At 51.8% G+C, this 14,850-nt stretch overlaps 8 protein-coding genes across 8 annotated transcripts; 2 read left to right on the top strand and 6 right to left on the bottom strand.

The window, feature by feature from the left end:
• Nucleotides 1-208: 208 nt before the first annotated feature.
• BO85DRAFT_499286 (AATF family protein) lies at nucleotides 209-2,452 on the top strand (the record flags this gene model as incomplete). The annotated part of the gene is made up of 4 exons (XM_025664067.1): nucleotides 209-266; nucleotides 352-457; nucleotides 544-2,042; nucleotides 2,118-2,452. The coding sequence occupies 4 exons, from the start codon at nucleotides 209-211 to the stop codon at nucleotides 2,150-2,152; spliced, it is 1,698 nt and encodes a 565-aa protein (XP_025513318.1). The 3' UTR covers nucleotides 2,153-2,452.
• BO85DRAFT_451700 (uncharacterized protein) lies at nucleotides 2,155-3,542 on the bottom strand. The gene has a single exon (XM_025660650.1). The coding sequence runs from the start codon at nucleotides 3,304-3,306 to the stop codon at nucleotides 2,572-2,574; it is 735 nt and encodes a 244-aa protein (XP_025513317.1). The 5' UTR covers nucleotides 3,307-3,542; the 3' UTR covers nucleotides 2,155-2,571.
• Nucleotides 3,072-4,186, bottom strand: BO85DRAFT_84113 (uncharacterized protein). Its single transcript, XM_025665724.1, has one exon. The coding sequence runs from the start codon at nucleotides 3,928-3,930 to the stop codon at nucleotides 3,322-3,324; it is 609 nt and encodes a 202-aa protein (XP_025513316.1). The 5' UTR covers nucleotides 3,931-4,186; the 3' UTR covers nucleotides 3,072-3,321.
• A 756-nt stretch (nucleotides 4,187-4,942) lies between these two features.
• BO85DRAFT_451694 (uncharacterized protein) lies at nucleotides 4,943-6,956 on the bottom strand. Its single transcript, XM_025660649.1, has 9 exons — nucleotides 6,903-6,956; nucleotides 6,831-6,844; nucleotides 6,736-6,750; nucleotides 6,524-6,679; nucleotides 6,087-6,454; nucleotides 5,769-6,030; nucleotides 5,291-5,716; nucleotides 5,134-5,240; nucleotides 4,943-5,085 (listed from the first exon to the last, which is right to left on the bottom strand). The coding sequence occupies exons 1-9, from the start codon at nucleotides 6,944-6,946 to the stop codon at nucleotides 4,978-4,980; spliced, it is 1,500 nt and encodes a 499-aa protein (XP_025513315.1). The 5' UTR covers nucleotides 6,947-6,956; the 3' UTR covers nucleotides 4,943-4,977.
• Nucleotides 6,957-7,156: 200 nt separating this feature from the next.
• On the bottom strand, nucleotides 7,157-10,230 carry exg2 (putative exo-beta-1,3-glucanase). The gene is made up of 3 exons (XM_025657188.1): nucleotides 8,839-10,230; nucleotides 7,780-8,792; nucleotides 7,157-7,725 (listed from the first exon to the last, which is right to left on the bottom strand). Exons 1-3 carry the CDS (start codon nucleotides 9,907-9,909, stop codon nucleotides 7,314-7,316), a joined length of 2,496 nt encoding a protein of 831 aa, XP_025513314.1. The 5' UTR covers nucleotides 9,910-10,230; the 3' UTR covers nucleotides 7,157-7,313.
• A 246-nt stretch (nucleotides 10,231-10,476) lies between these two features.
• BO85DRAFT_451692 (peroxiredoxin) lies at nucleotides 10,477-11,517 on the bottom strand. The gene is made up of 3 exons (XM_025660648.1): nucleotides 11,294-11,517; nucleotides 11,056-11,237; nucleotides 10,477-10,998 (listed from the first exon to the last, which is right to left on the bottom strand). The coding sequence occupies exons 1-3, from the start codon at nucleotides 11,472-11,474 to the stop codon at nucleotides 10,561-10,563; spliced, it is 801 nt and encodes a 266-aa protein (XP_025513313.1). The 5' UTR covers nucleotides 11,475-11,517; the 3' UTR covers nucleotides 10,477-10,560.
• A 474-nt stretch (nucleotides 11,518-11,991) lies between these two features.
• Nucleotides 11,992-13,304, top strand: BO85DRAFT_377344 (MCT family MFS transporter; the record flags this gene model as incomplete). The annotated part of the gene is made up of 2 exons (XM_025656260.1): nucleotides 11,992-12,128; nucleotides 12,197-13,304. The coding sequence occupies 2 exons, from the start codon at nucleotides 11,992-11,994 to the stop codon at nucleotides 13,302-13,304; spliced, it is 1,245 nt and encodes a 414-aa protein (XP_025513312.1).
• A 299-nt stretch (nucleotides 13,305-13,603) lies between these two features.
• BO85DRAFT_499274 (uncharacterized protein) lies at nucleotides 13,604-14,829 on the bottom strand (the record flags this gene model as incomplete). The annotated part of the gene is made up of 2 exons (XM_025664065.1): nucleotides 13,604-14,625; nucleotides 14,682-14,829. The coding sequence occupies 2 exons, from the start codon at nucleotides 14,827-14,829 to the stop codon at nucleotides 13,604-13,606; spliced, it is 1,170 nt and encodes a 389-aa protein (XP_025513311.1).
• Nucleotides 14,830-14,850: the final 21 nt, after the last annotated feature.

Here is a 14,850-nt window from a genome sequence, read left to right as displayed (position 1 = left end):
AGAATAAATCTCACCGCCGGCAAAACCCTCCCCATTCCACCCAACCATTTCTCAATATGGTAGGTAATCCCGACACCGCATCCCGAAATCTCGGGCAGAAAAAAAAAGTTGCAAAGGGAAAACTAGTCTCGCGATCTTGAATTTCTGCGCTCTAAGTTATTTGCATCACTCTGCTTTGTTTCTCCTTGAACCAAAAGCAATCACAGCCATGGCTCCGAAATCTCTGGCGGAACAGATGGCGGAGTTGGAGGATTTGACTCCGAGAGGTAATTTACCAATTTTAATCCTGTTGATGGTGATGTTGATGTTGTTTGGGGGGAACTATGTTCTGACTATGGTGATGTTTTTTAGACTACGACCCTGAGGATCTTGATCGCGGAAACCAGGATAGTGATGAGGAGGGTGCTGCTGGTGGTAAGGATGAGAATGCGGGGAGGGAGCATTATCAGGCTGTTGGGTAGGTTTTTTCTTCATTTCTCGTTTTGTTTATGGGTTGGTGTCTAGTGTTCATGGGGCGTGTTTCTGATTATTGTATCATTGCAGAAAAGCGAAGCTTCGCAAGCAGGATCCCATCACCCTCGGAAAACAGTATGCTGGGTCGAAAGTGAGTCGCGCGGCGTTGGAGGCTGATAGTGATGATGATCCGTTTGCGGCGCGGTCGGGTGATGAGGATGAAGATGAAGATGATGACGAGGAGGAGGACGAGGACGAGGATGAAGATGAGGATCTGGAACTGGGTAGCGACGAGGATGATGAAGACATCTCCGAGAGCGAGGAGGAGGAGGAGGAGGAGCAGCGCCCATCCAAGTCTGCAAAGAAGGGAAAGAAGCAGGTCGAGCTGGACGACATGGACACCGACGAGTCGGACGACCTTGAAGGCAGCGAAGGATCTTTCGACGAGGACGAGATGCCCTCTGACGAAGACGAGGAGGACGAAGATGACGACGACGAAGAAGAGGAAGAATCAGAATCAGAATCCGACTTCGACTCCAAATCGCGCAAACCCACCAACGACCGCGACGAACTCCGGCGCCTGATGGCAACCGACCAAAAGACCATCGCGGCGAGCATCTCCCAAGCGGCCAAAGCCGACGCCGCGAAAGGCAAAGCCGTGAAGCAACAACGCGCGACCTTCGACGCCCTCCTCAACACCCGAATCAAGCTCCAAAAGGGCCTAACAGCCATAAACCAGCTCTCCCTTGCCGCCACCTCCCCCGACGCCGACTCCGAAGAAGCCATCACCTCCGCCGAATCCGCCGCTCTGGCACTCTGGTCCACGCTCGAAGACCTGCGCGTTGTGCTCGCCGACGCCCACAACACCAACGGTAGCACAGAGGAACCGAAGAAGCGCAAGCGCGTCGACACCGACACCCCCACCGCGACGCTCTGGACACGCATGACCGATCTCGAATCCGCCGCGACCACCCACCGCCGCACCATCCTCGACAAATGGTCCGCCAAAGTCCGCGGCTCGACTGCCACAACCGCCGCCAACACCCGCGGCAAGCTCATCAACTCATCTGGCTCGGGCGCGCAATCCATCACCGCCGTCCTGGACGCCCAGGTCGCGACCGAGACAGGCGACCATTCCCGTGCTGCTAAGCGCGCCCGTCAAGACACCACCACCACCACCACCACTGCCGCCGAAGGCGCAGCAGCCACCACCCCCATCTACGACGACACCGTCTTCTACCAATCTCTACTCCGCGACCTCGTCGAGCAGCGCATGGCCTCCTCCGATGCGATCACCAACGGCCTCGATACCCTGCACATACAACTGCCGACGCGCGGCGGAGCAGCGATCCACCCTGTGACGGGGATGCGGAAGGACAAGGTCAAGCGGGATGTGGATACGCGGGCGTCGAAGGGTCGCAAGATGCGGTTCGATGTTCATGAGAAGTTGCAGAATTTCATGGCGCCGGAGGATCGTGGTAGTTGGACGAAGCATGCGCGCGAGGAGTTCTTTGCGTCGTTGTTGGGTAAGACGGCTAGTGGGTTGTTGAGGGAGGAGAGTGGGGATGAAGAGAGTGGTGCGGAAGAGAGTGAGGAGGATAGAGAGGAGGGTGGATTGCGGTTGTTTAGAAGCTAAGTAGATCCTGCTTACTTTGGGTGTATAGTATTGGTTGCTTTCTTATTTCAAGAGGTTGTTTAGTGGGGGAAAAGTGTGGAGTGTATATAGCTTGGATTGATTACTATGTATGGTATGTGGAATTGGTACACAACAACACAACACAACACAACACAACAACAACAAAAGTCACAGTTTGGTTCGACTTCCCCGACATTTGTCTGCCCTCTGTTCCTCTCCCTCTTGGGGATGGTCGTATCGGTCATTATTCATTAATCGTAATGCTTTGCTGCAGCGCAATAGGTAAGGTAGTGAGTATCCACACCCTCGGATATATCCTCATCCACGAAACTCCCCTATCGAGCGCAAAGCGCAAAGCGCAAAGCAGCAGGTCGGCACGTATGCATCTCAATCCATCAACAGACAGACCAACACCCAGCCCAGCACAGAGCCCAACCTTTTAAATCAGCAATAAACAAAAAGCCGCAGTGGTTCAGTAGGTATCACCGCTGCGCTCCCCTCTTCGCAGGCGAATACCTCGGCAACCACCCGGCGGCCGACCCAGCAGGCAGGGGTCTTTCCCACTCGAAGCTGGTCTGTCTCGGCAAACCGAGCATTTTCTCCTGTACAGCACGCTGGAGCTTCATTTTCCGTTCTTCTTCTTCCTGGGGGGAAAGGAAATGCGGGAAGCCGTCGTAGTCGACGATGACGGCGCCGCTGACGTCGTTGTAGCCTGGGAGGGAGGAGACAGGGATGGATCTGGTGGTTGTGTCGATCATGGTTGGATCGCTTTCTTTGTCTTGTGGTGGTGATTGTTGTTGTTGGTCTTGTTGGGAGTATGTGTAGGTTGGGGGTGGTGAGGGTGGTGGTGATGTTGATTTGTCGGCTAGGTAGTACTCGGCTGGGGGGTTGATGTCTTCCCAGATGAATGAGGCGGTTTTGTTTTCGGTGGGTGTATCTGGTTCGGATAGTGGTGGTGAGTGGAGGAGTGGTTTGGATATTTCGGATGCGAATAGGTCTGGTTGTTGTTGTTGTTGTGGTTGTGATGGTGAGTAGTATGGTTGGTGGGTAGTAATAGTAGTAGTATTGTTGGTGTTGGGTAGTAGAGGCTCCGAGAGACTAGTCGGAGTAGTACAAGGCTTATCCATTTTACCGGCAGAGGTGAAAAGGAACCGGAAGGATGAGAAGGGGTGGCGGCCTTTTACTGGCCAAGAGGAGGTCGACTTGTTGTCAGGCATTGATTCGATCAATGGCTAAGTTGTAGATAGATAGAGAGATGTTATTGTTGGCAGCAGCAGCAACAGCAGCAGCAGGAGAGAAGGAATGGCATTAGCACTCTGCAAGATGCGGGGGAAGTGACAGTCCATTGGGCCGGGAGCGCGGGAATAGAGTTTCTTTAGTAGTTTTAGCAGTGGCCAAAAAAGATGGGGAAAAAGGGAGAAGAGGAGGGGGTGTGGAAATGAGATGTGCAAATGACCTTCAGGGGTATGGAGGGAACTAACTAGTCGCATTTTGCATCCAACAAGTGAATATGCGGAGCCGTGACTCGGAACCGAGGCGGGCAAATGGATGATCAATGACTTCACGTGCCTCCCCTGGCACCTCTCACACTTCTGACTATTGATTTCGCCCCAGTCGATCAGGCGGAACTGGAAGGAGCTAGTGCTGTTGAAGGCGCTCCTGAATGATGAAAACGGAGGCGGATGCGATGCTCTCAATTCCGGCTTCCATGGTTGCATTTCCGCCTGGCTCCACGTCGAATACGCGTTGTTATCCACCCGGATTAGGGCTCTGCTTGGCTTGTTACCGGTGGAAGTGGACGCTTTCGGGCTCCCGATAATACTCCTCCGATCAACTACCATGAGTCTTCTGGAAATACTGAAATCTGCCTCGAAGTTTCGGTCCAGGCTTCATGTTGCTTCTACTTGGACCCTATCGGAGCCGGCAATCTCCGTGGCGCGATAGTCTCTGCAGCATGCATGGGAATGGCGCCGCGTGATAGGCGAACCCATATGCAGGGTGTCCGGCGTGCACGATGTGCCATTTAGGTTCGCGATTTCAAGATCCGTTGCCATTTGTGTCATGTCTACACCGCTACAATGAGGCCCGATTGTGAGGTGCCCGATAGGATTCAGATCAAGTCTCAAGGTTGGGGCTGGATTCGACTGGTCCGCGAAACTGCATCGACTGGTTGTCGCATGTGCTGGTGCAGTAGAATCATGCCCAACGTGACGTCTACAGCCCAGCAGGCGTGAGCGCCAGTTATATCTACGGCCATTATCTGCCAATCGGCATGCGTCACAGATCCCGGCGGTCATATCGTCCTTTTAAGCTTTTAGCCACTTGATCAGACGGTGCTAGTCCACCGGTGCATATGCCCGGACGAATAAGAGCTGATAGAGAAAGCGAGAGTCCAGCACAGAGACGCACTGCTAACGCTTCTGCATCGATTACCCTGGCAGGGATCCCAGCGTGGTTAGACTCATCACAGGGGCAATGCGGGCGACTGCTGCCTGGCCGAGATCCACAGTTGATTGGGCTCAGCACAAGGGCAATAGCTGGTGACGTGCTGGGACTGTTGGAGTCGACCTATCCCGAGATAGGTGGCACAGCGCATAGTGCTCAGTTTTGCCGAATGATACACCTGTCACTCTTTGAGTTACAACGCCTGGATTTCGGTATATGTTCGGGTCAGTTCAACTGTCCGTCTCTTCGTCAGCCCATTGCTCTCGTAAGGACTGGATCGATGCCGTCACATCCCACCCCGTTCTCGTCCACATCTCTCTGAGGAGGATTTCGGCAGCCTGCTGGTCCGTCTTTTGCCGAATGACCCAGCCCCCTAGTGCCACAGTTAGTCGAGTAGAAGAAAGGTTTGCGCTCAGTCCATGCCACATGACTCGACTGCCATGTCACTTACACGCTACTAGGCTATGCCGTGCGGTGAAAAGCGTATTCTCCGCTTTGGGATTTGACTTGGCCAATCCCAGCACCATGAACAGGTGATAGCGTATCGCTTTCTGAGTACAGTCAGGTGATAAAACCATGTCAAAATTACACCAACGTACCTCGATGTTTCGCGAATTTCTGAAACTCTCGTAAGCAAGCGGAAGACTTGGGCAACAAGCAATGGCAAGAACTATCTTGGCGATATGATAGTACTGAATTCCGACCACTAAATTGGAAAGACATTAGTCGAAATCAGGCAGATGTCGGAACACTCACCATGCACCGGTAGCAACATCCACATCTCTGGGAACCGACGCGAGACATCCTTTCCACGAGGAAGATAGCGCAGGGGTTGGAAGGACGGCGGCTTTCTGGCATTCCAGTCTTCAACTTCCTGGGCAATACTCTGTAGCGCAGTGTATTCTGGCAAAGACATCTGATTGAAAGCACATTTGAGGACTTTGGCTAACAGGAAGACCATCCGAGCTGCCCACGCAAAATCATCGTTTCTTAGAAAAATATCGGAATGGTGGAAGCTTTCCAGATTTGTTCGTAGGGGCTTTTGCGAGATCAGCGATACATGAATGTCCTCACGGAGACAGAGCCAGGCTGCCGCTTCACCCAATCCCCCGGAGGATCCAAATGAGGAGACCGTATTCATGATACGCGTTGCCCCTGTCAGATGGAATTGGTTGTCGTCATCTATATAATGTTAGCGCCGTGAATGCTTCTGTGGCAGCACGGCATCACATACACTCCATTTCCTCGTGTTGGCGAAGGATAGCAACAGTAGCAAGAACAACATCAGTCAGATCACCACCAGTTCCAGATAATGTGGGAATCAGCAGCTGCAGACAGTGGTTATGATATTGCAGTGCCTCCGCTTCGTTTCCCTTTTTTTGTCGCTCGACATGGCGAGAGGAGAGAGCGAAGATCGCATATCGCAGAACGGATTCCTGCATTGCTCTCACAGGTACCTCTACCTCGAAGTGTCGATGAGGGTCGGTTATATCTGCCTTTGAGGGGTCAGCGACAGAAACAGGAACGTGAAACACCAATCATCTGCTCATACCCACAGCGCCATATTCTCAACATAGTTCCGCATCAACTTCGCTTCTCTCTCATTAAATGAGAGCCGCTGTTGCTGCACCAAGTCACTAGCCTGTAACTCTCTTCCCGTAACTGTGTCAGAACGCTGAAGAGCGTTTCCCATCAACAATTCTAACTCAGACGAACGACCATCATGGCGCAGAGTCTGTATCGGAGGTGTATCATCCGTCAATGGCGACGTATACTGCTCGAGGCCATGGTACTCGACAACTCCGACTGGAGTTATAGGTGCATCATTGACCCCACGAGACTGCTCTGCTGGGCCATTATGCTCTGGCTCTTCCGCCTCATACAATTGTTTGATGATGACCGTTTCGTCAACGAACCTCACTTCAGAAGTTGAGAAGGTCAGCTTGACACCACCAGCCGTCAAAGAGACAAAGGGGTGGGGTCACTAACGTGGACCCATCAAGTATGGCCACAAATTCCTTTCCGGGAAGAGAGCATCATCATCACCAAAGATGTCTAGTCCGTTCCGGAAGCGCACGTTTATTCCTCTGTCGCAGTCTGTACCCGCCCGGATGCAATGGCTGCAAGCTGGAGAATTGGTGTCGCCTGTAGGATAGACGTGTCAATTCAAGGCAATAGACCTGTTTGTGGGGAGTACGAACACTTCAGATGACGGACTAAACAAGAGAAGAATTAGTCCCTATACGAATCTTTCCATCATCTTCGGTGGAGGTGAGAGGGCGGTCTAGGAGCTTACTTCGACATCTTTGACTGAAGGGATGGGTTAGCGTAGCAATCCAGGGACGATGATAGGTGGTTGGGTAAATACCAGCCAGCGATCAGACGATGTCGTGGTTTGCGTGATGGGGTCATGGGGTTCTGGTGCCATTGAGAGCGTGAGAAAATGGATGAGGAAACACGGAAAGACTTGCCTTGTAGAGGTGAGAGTGCGGGCTAGGCTGGAATCGGTCGGGGGCTATCCCCGCATCCCATATTAAATCCCCGCATTCGCTAAATGAAGGAATCCGAGCCACGGTCGGGCCTATCCGTCACTTGTTGGATGGGCCATTCTTGGCATTTATTATAGATATAACAGGTTCAGTAGTTGAACCACCTTCGTTGATATTCATAAATATATATATAATGTAGCAAAAAAACCTATATGTAATGCCAAACGCTCCTAAAACCATAATACACGACTACCGACGCCAAAAGCCAACATGAGACGACAGATGAAGTCTCAATAATATTCTGGCAGATTGCCGAAACTAGGGATGGCATCCCCGCACTTAAAGGCTGGGCTATAGGCCTTCTTCGGCATGTAGCCGTTCTTCCACGCCGTCCGATAGCTCCACTGTGCTGCAGACTCCGTTGCCCAGGTCCAGTAGAACCACCCCATGGCGGTTTCAAAAGCCGACATCTGTGCTTCGGCGTAGGTTTGGAGGAACGTCTTGTATCCTTCCGAGTAGACGCCAGGAACAGCGTTGGCTTGCGTGCAGCTGCAGGTTCCCTCGCTGGCTGTGGGACAGTACTGAGTCGAGTCGGTAAGAGAGAAGGTACCTTCCCAACGAGTACCACGGCCGACATTGTTAACGTACTGAGCACAGTCGGTGTCGGCTTGGGACCATTCACCGCATATGGTTGGGCCCCATCTAGATAAGGTCAGTAACTTGTGATGGTGGGAAGGACTGGGGGTGGATACGAACCCCGTGCTGGTAATATTGATCTGCTGAATCATCGAGTACCAGCTTTCGCAGATGAGCTCCACTCTTCTGGTGTGGTTGAGGACAATCTCGCCCGTGTTGAAGACGGTGTATTGGTGGGTATCAAGCATCATGTTGTTCGGTCGAGTTTTAAGCATCTTATCCCATTTCGCTAGATTGAGGAAGCCGTCGTGGGCGGTGACCCAAGCTTTGATCCCGTTCTTCTGTACCAGGTTGGTAGCTTCTACTGTCCAATTGAGGACTTTTTCGACAGGCAAGGAAAGCATTAGCGGTTCGTTTACGAGACCGTAAATCGTCACGACATTCTTGTATCGGTCCTGTGCGAAGAACTGCGAGAGCTGGTCATGCATCTCAAGAGATCGTTGTCGATTTAATTCTCCGTCGGTCCCGTTCAGCCAGCCGATCGTACCCTGTCGACCGCTGTGGTTCCAGCCGTTCTGACTCCCTGGGATTCCATGGGGATCGAGGTTGACTCGGAGGCCGTATTTGCGGCAGTATTCAATGGCCCTGAGGAGGTAGCGCCATGCGATTTTTGGGACATACGGATCGCCATCGTATGTCTTGATGGCCCAGTATGAAAACTGGATCCGAACGTGATCGAGACCGGCATCTCTGATGTCAGTAAAGTCTTGCTCGGTGATGAATGTGGCATAGTGCTTTTCGATGACTGAGGCAGCCGAGTCGCCGAGTTTCTTGGATAGCGTCCACTCGTCGATTATTCCTTCGTTTGAAGTGTAGGTATCGAAAAGCGAAGGGACAATGAAGGGCTCGATCGACAACCAGCCTCCAAGGTTGACACCGCGGATAGGTTGCGAGCCGTACGGAAACTTCTCGTCCAGAGGTGGCACATTTTCGTTCGCTTGGGCTGAATCGTTCCACGTCGAGTTCAGACCCATAATAGACAAACCACCAACGGTGGCATTTGTGAAGGTCACATTGAAGTCAGTGGTATCGTACCATGTAAAGGGATCGAGGTACGTCCCTCTAGCATAGGCCTAATATGGTCAGTATCACCAAGAGTCAAATAGAGCTCAAACATACCGGAATACTATCGCGACTAATTCCTTCCAGATTAGAATTCGAAGAGCTATCAGCTCCATTAGTCCCGTGAAGTCGCCTTGCCTCAATAATTCCCACAGGGATCGCTATAGCTGCCATGACTATTAATATTGCAAAGAAGATGAAGGTTTTGTGATAGCGCTTCCAGAATGACGGCCTCGCAGAGGCAGAAGAACCTTTCGTGCTGCCATCCCAATCACCCTCTTTCTGGAGCAATCCCTCCGTAGGCGGCCCACCTCCACCACGATGTCGCATCTCGATAGCAGGGCCTCCCTGTTCCAACTGCGCCCCAGACACCACCCTACCCTGTGTCTGCCCCGTCGGCGCTACTGCAGGAAACGGCCGTAGCATCATTGGCTCCTCACTCAGAACCGGAAGTTTCCTTTGCCTGCCACCTTCCAAATTTTTCTGTGACATCGAGTCCGCACGCTCACTACCCAGATGGCTCAAGCAATCCTCATCGCCATCCTGTGACCCAAGCAGCTTTGCCAGGGCATCCCCACTGACCAATCCCGCCGATGCGCCCTCGTTCTTATGTTTGAAGAACGCCGCAAGCCTCTCTTTCCTCCTCTGCCGTCGCGTCTCTCGATCCAATCGCTTCTTCCCCTTTCCCTTACCTAGAGAATCAGATGGCAAGGGAGGTGGTCCATCATCGCCAAGCGCCCCGCTCATTTGGTACTGATACTCTTTCGCTTGAGTGACATCCTCTTCCTTGGGAATGGCAGTCTCAAACCCCTCTCTCCATGCATCACCTTCGACCTGAGCGCGTAACGGAACCCAAGGCTCCCCAAACTTATCATCGTATTCACGGTCGTGATCATCCTCATGGGCATCGTCATCATCATCATCGTCGTCGTCGTGATATTCATCATGTGTCTCGTAACTATAGACATTTCGTGGTGCACGGGCGTAGTCTTCCTCAGCGGAGTCAAACAACGAATCATTGTTATTATAATATTCCCTCTGATACACCGAGGGAGAGTAAACGGGATCGGCATCGTCCAGCTCGCTGCTGGGACTCAACCGGTCCCGACTGCGGGAGTGGCTCGGCATGCAGTGCAGCCGGGAACTTTATCGGAACGAATAAGAGGCCTAAAGGGATAAAGGAATGTGGGCGTCAGATAAAGTAAATTAATCAAAATCCAATCGGCAGATCCGGGTGTCCCGGGGCGAGAACACAGTGTGGAATGTTGGGTTGCCCCGCCGGTTACAGTCTAGAACTGCCACCGTCCCACGCTGACGGAGAGCCCCTGAAGGAGAACAGTGGACGGAATGTACGGGAGATCGGGTGAGATGGGATACGATCTCCGGAGTATGGCTAATTAATTAGCTGAGCAGTCTCGGAGGTACCAAGACGGGATCGCCAGGTACCGGGAGCAATTGAATGAATGAAGAGAGAAAAAGGACATGTCAGCTCGAGGCGGCGGCGCGTCTGGCGATAAACAGAAATTCGCCCGATTTGAAACCCTTTTTGTATTGGATTTGCTGTTTTGGGTCTAGTGCGGAGACGGTGGTTCTTGGGGTGTGGCTGGATTGGGACTAGTGCGGGCTATTCAGGGACTGGACCCTGGGGAGTTATCACCTGACTGGCTACATTATAGACCTTCTGTACTGCGGAGGTGTTCTAGAACAGTATTATTCCGTTGATATATATTTTGTTGCACATGTCATTGTTGTTACAATCCCTCTTTTCGCCCAAAACACTTAGTACTTGGTGTAACGCAGGTACGGCTTCAGCTCGCGCACCTCGCCAAACTTCTTCTTGGCATCCTCGGTCGACACCGAAGGAGGCACAATCACATCCTCGCCAACCTGCCAGTCAATAGGAGTGGCAATGCCCTTGCGGTCAGCAGTCTGCAGGGAATCGATGACACGCAGGACCTCGGCCGAGTTGCGGCCAGTGGAGGCAGGGTACGACATGGTGAGACGGATCTTCTTCTCGGGGTCGATGATGAAGACGGAGCGGATGGTGAACGGGATGCCCTTCTCAGCAATGTTGTCCAAGTCGCGCTGATCAACCATGTCGTAAAGGAAGGCGACCTTGCGGTCGGCATCGGCGATGATAGGGAACTGAACGTTGGTGTTGGCAACCTCGTTGATGTCATCAATCCACTGGTCGTGGGAGCTGAGGTCATTGGCGCTCTAGAGGTTCATTGACTGTTAGCGGCAGAACCGGAATTCTAATACCAGACCACTCACCAGACCAATCATCTTGACGCCTCTCTTCTCAAACTCATCCTTCATCTTGGCGAAAGCACCCAGCTCGGTGGTGCAGACGGGGGTGAAGTCGGCCGGGTGGGAGAAGAGAATGGCCCAGCTATTGCCGATGAACTCGTGGAAGTCAATTTCGCCATGGGTGGTAAGGGCCTTGAAGTTGGGGGCTATGCTGGTCAGTATGCATCCAAGTGGTGCAAGGTAGTTGAATAGGTAGACCTACCGGTCGATCCAAGACGCAGACGAGGCTGTTCCTGGGGAATGGTTGCAAGGAACCGGCGAGTGAGGGGCTGAACGCGGGGCTGCACGCGAGGGAACTGCGTGAAAGACACCCGGGGCAGAGGGGTGGCTCTGGGCAGAGCGGTCAAGGCGCGGAAGCCAACACGGGGGAGAATTGATGCCATTGTGCTTGATCTGGAGCAATTGAGATGGGATGAGGAGAGAAGAAGCGTTCCGAGAGCTTCCACTGCTCCAACAAGCTGTTTGCGTGATTGCATCAGCGAGTGGGGGGAACACTAACCGGATTCGGCTGCTAGCACGTGCTGATTCCTGAGGCAGAACCAGACATTGGCATACTTTCTGCCTGAGGATGCCAGGCGCTTAAATATTTAGCCCTCTCTACCTTGTATGCCCACAGATCCACTCATCCTCTAGTATCAACGGCATGCTAATCGAGAACCATTCAAACCTTGGCGAGGTCGATACGCTCGGGCTTGGGTGAACAGCCAAGTCAGAACAGATAGACAGGGACTTTTTTGCTAGTCTTGTTTCCGAATGGTGTTTTGACTCCGAAGCCGAGAGCCGAGACTCAGATATATATCAACAATGAAGCAGTCAAGCCGTCCACATACCATACTGAGCAGTCTCACTCCCCTCCTTTGTATTTGGGAATCAAATCGGAACAAACAAACAACCGTAATCATGGAAAAGCTTAAATCGCCCAAATCGGCCAACTCGCAGATCAATGGGCAGAATACAGCCTATACTACGCCGCCGAATAGTGGTCTCCAAGCCTGGCTGCAGGTGGCAGGCTCGTTCTTCCTCTTCTTCAACTCATGGTACTATTTTCATGCTACCACGCTATACTTCAAGGCATTCTTCTCATGACTACCTTTGCGAACCACAGGGGAACGGTCAACACATACGGTGCCTTCCAAGCCTACTATGAACTCGGCCTGCTTAAGGACCAGTCCAACTCAGACATCTCCTGGATTGGTGCAATCCAAGCTTTTCTCCTCCTCCTGATCGGAGTCATTACTGGTCCTCTCTACGACTCGGGTCACTTTTACGTTCTCATTCTCACCGGCTCCGCCCTCATCATTGTCGGATTCATGATGCTCAGCGTCTGCACCTCATACTGGCAAGTCCTCCTCGCTCAAGCGTTCTGTATCGGACTCGGGAATGGATGTCTCTACATCCCGTCTGTGGCCATAATTCCACAATACTTCTCCTCGCGGCGTCCAATTGCCACAGCCCTGGCCGCGTCGGGGAGCAACCTCGGAGGTGTCCTCTATCCTATAATCTTCCGTCAACTCCAGCCTCGCATCGGCTTCGGTTGGGCCACACGAACCATCGGCTTTATAGCTCTCGGAACGACTGCTTTTTCCATGTGCGTCATGCGCGTGCGCCAAACCCCCAGGCACAGACGCGTCTTGACCGAATTCTCCGCCTTCAAACAGATTCCATACACCTTATTCTGTGTGGCCATGTTCTTCGGTTACATTGGCTTCTTCAACCCTATCTTCTACATCGAAGCTTACGCCATCCAAAAGCATGCTGTAGGCGAGCCCCTCGCTTTCTACCTTGTCGCAATCCTCAACGCTGCATCCGTTCCGGGGAGAATCGTTCCGGGGTTACTAGCCCCGAGACTCGGCCCGTTGAACATACTGCTGGGAAGTGCTATCATCAGTGGCGCGTTGTCGCTATGCTGGATTGCTATCACGGACTCTGGCGGCTTAATTGCATTCGCAGTCCTCTATGGATTTTTCTCCGGGGCTTTCGTTGCACTTCCCGCTGTGGCTTTGACCTCCCTCACTCCGAACCTTGATACCTTGGGAACGAGAATGGGTATGTGTTCGGTGTTGTGTGGGTTGGGGTCCCTATGTGGTTCACCTGTTGCAGGTGCCATTCTGGATAATACGGGGTCGTATCTGGGTGTGCAGCTATATTCAGGGGTTAGTATTGGACCTACGGGTGTGCTGCTGCTTTTTACAGGAATGTCGAGAAAGGACTGAAGGACCTAGTTAATGGGAATTATTGTACTCCAGTAAGGCTGAATTCTATGTCCTCTATGGAAGAATTATTCTTTTATTTCGTATTCAATCTATTCCCATGAGAGATGTAGAGGTATCGATATTGGTCTTCGCGCAATTATAGTATACTAGCCAACAACGATTCAATAGATTAGAGCACTAACAATACTATAGTCATTGACTCCCCTCCCCCTGAAAATTCCTGGCCTTTCTAAATAATATACTCGGGACTACATACCAGCAATCCATAAAACTGACATACAATCTCAAATGCAGAAATTCTATCTGTTGCTCATCGTAATTACCAAGGGCACAGTGGTCGTAATTCGACGTGGAAAGATCGATTCCCTTCCGACTTGATAGTATACTCGGACCTCAAGCTCGTAGCTTCGGCCCACCATACACGAATGAAAGGTGGGCACGAAAGGTCTGTCAGGGGAGAGACTGAACGACACCGGAACAAGGGCCTCATACGTCATCTCAATTTGTGAATCCGTTTTTGTGGGACATGGCACAGCCTCCCATGTTATACTAGACATGTCTTGGGTGGCGATATGCAGACTCTTCGTGTAAACACTCGATTGTTGACTTTGGGTTTGATAAGAGATATCCGGGCTAGGAGACAGACCAAAAAATGTCGATGCACGTATGGAAATAGTCAAATTGTGTAAGTGAGGATGAACTCCCGAGGCTGAATAGTACCGGAGTCGAAGGGGAATAGTGGCCTCTGTAGGTCGTTGTCGGTGAAGGTGCATGGTAAGCGATCCTGCCTGCAGAATCTCACTGACGAGGCGGCCTTCTTTTCGCCGGAAGATGTTACGTACGATTTGGGCTTTCATTGGGGATTTATGCTTTTCCAGAGCCAGTTGAGAAGGCTCATTCGAGTCACTTGTTGCAGGAGTGAAGGCCGGGGGTGGCCTCTCTGACGAAAGAGTGGGAATAACATATATCTCCCTAATAGTGCTGAGCACCGGTTTCTGATCTTTCTGACAAGCTTGGAGAGTTGCCTTGATGCAGTAGCGAATCTGTACCGCATTTGGAGTAAGAGTGTCGGTTTTGTTGCTTTCGGTGGCACATGGAATTTTGCCCCCTAGAGAAGGAGGCAGCGCTGTATGCGCGTATCGCACGAGTGGATCAGTCACGACGTGGCTACATGATTCAGTGGGCAGAGCTGATGGGATGACGAATGTAAATGGGAAAGTCCCAAGAGAATCGACTCGCGTCTTCTGGCTGAGACGCAGAAAAGTCTGGGTGCTCTGAAGTTTGACTCCTACTTCATGCTGCAGGGATACTGTGGTCACCCCTGTATAAAGCAGAATATTAGCAGTGTCTCTGGAATAGGCAATGTAAGGACTTTACCTTCAAGCATGATCAATAGATCGGAGTAGTGGTTATTGTTCTCCACATGAGTACTGATCTCGCCTGAGATCATATCCCCATTGGAGAACACGCATAATGCACCATCTGAATTGCCATGTATATGTACCCGGAGTTTGGATCTTGCCATTTTTCTGAATAGATCGTTGGG

Source organism: Aspergillus piperis (genome assembly GCF_003184755.1).
Source record: "Aspergillus piperis CBS 112811 unplaced genomic scaffold BO85scaffold_16, whole genome shotgun sequence".
NCBI lineage: Eukaryota > Fungi > Ascomycota > Eurotiomycetes > Eurotiales > Aspergillaceae > Aspergillus > Aspergillus piperis.
The sequence above is the reverse complement of the archived record's forward strand: the minus strand, read 5'-3'. Positions and strand labels throughout refer to the sequence as shown.

What these genes read in the sequence shown, in the direction of transcription:
- BO85DRAFT_451700 (XM_025660650.1), bottom strand. Translation starts at nt 3,306, where the DNA reads ATGCCTGACAACAAGTCGACCTCCTCTTGGCCAGTAAAAGGCCGCCAC.
- BO85DRAFT_451694 (XM_025660649.1), bottom strand. Translation starts at nt 6,946, where the DNA reads ATGACCCCATCACGCAAACCACGACATCGTCTGATCGCTGGCTG. An exon ending in CCAACACGAGGAAATGGAGT is followed by an intron (nt 5,717 to 5,768) that starts GTATGTGATGCC and finishes AACATTATATAG; the next exon opens with ATGACGACAACCAATTCCAT. An exon ending in GATGTTGCTACCGGTGCATG is followed by an intron (nt 5,241 to 5,290) that starts GTGAGTGTTCCG and finishes TTTCCAATTTAG; the next exon opens with TGGTCGGAATTCAGTACTAT.
- BO85DRAFT_84113 (XM_025665724.1), bottom strand. Translation starts at nt 3,930, where the DNA reads ATGGTAGTTGATCGGAGGAGTATTATCGGGAGCCCGAAAGCGTCCACT.
- exg2 (XM_025657188.1), bottom strand. Translation starts at nt 9,909, where the DNA reads ATGCCGAGCCACTCCCGCAGTCGGGACCGGTTGAGTCCCAGCAGCGAG. An exon ending in TTAGTCGCGATAGTATTCCG is followed by an intron (nt 8,793 to 8,838) that starts GTATGTTTGAGC and finishes TGACCATATTAG; the next exon opens with GCCTATGCTAGAGGGACGTA. An exon ending in ATCAATATTACCAGCACGGG is followed by an intron (nt 7,726 to 7,779) that starts GTTCGTATCCAC and finishes GACCTTATCTAG; the next exon opens with ATGGGGCCCAACCATATGCG.
- BO85DRAFT_451692 (XM_025660648.1), bottom strand. Translation starts at nt 11,474, where the DNA reads ATGGCATCAATTCTCCCCCGTGTTGGCTTCCGCGCCTTGACCGCTCTG. An exon ending in TCTGCGTCTTGGATCGACCG is followed by an intron (nt 11,238 to 11,293) that starts GTAGGTCTACCT and finishes TGACCAGCATAG; the next exon opens with CCCCCAACTTCAAGGCCCTT. An exon ending in GCGTCAAGATGATTGGTCTG is followed by an intron (nt 10,999 to 11,055) that starts GTGAGTGGTCTG and finishes ATGAACCTCTAG; the next exon opens with AGCGCCAATGACCTCAGCTC.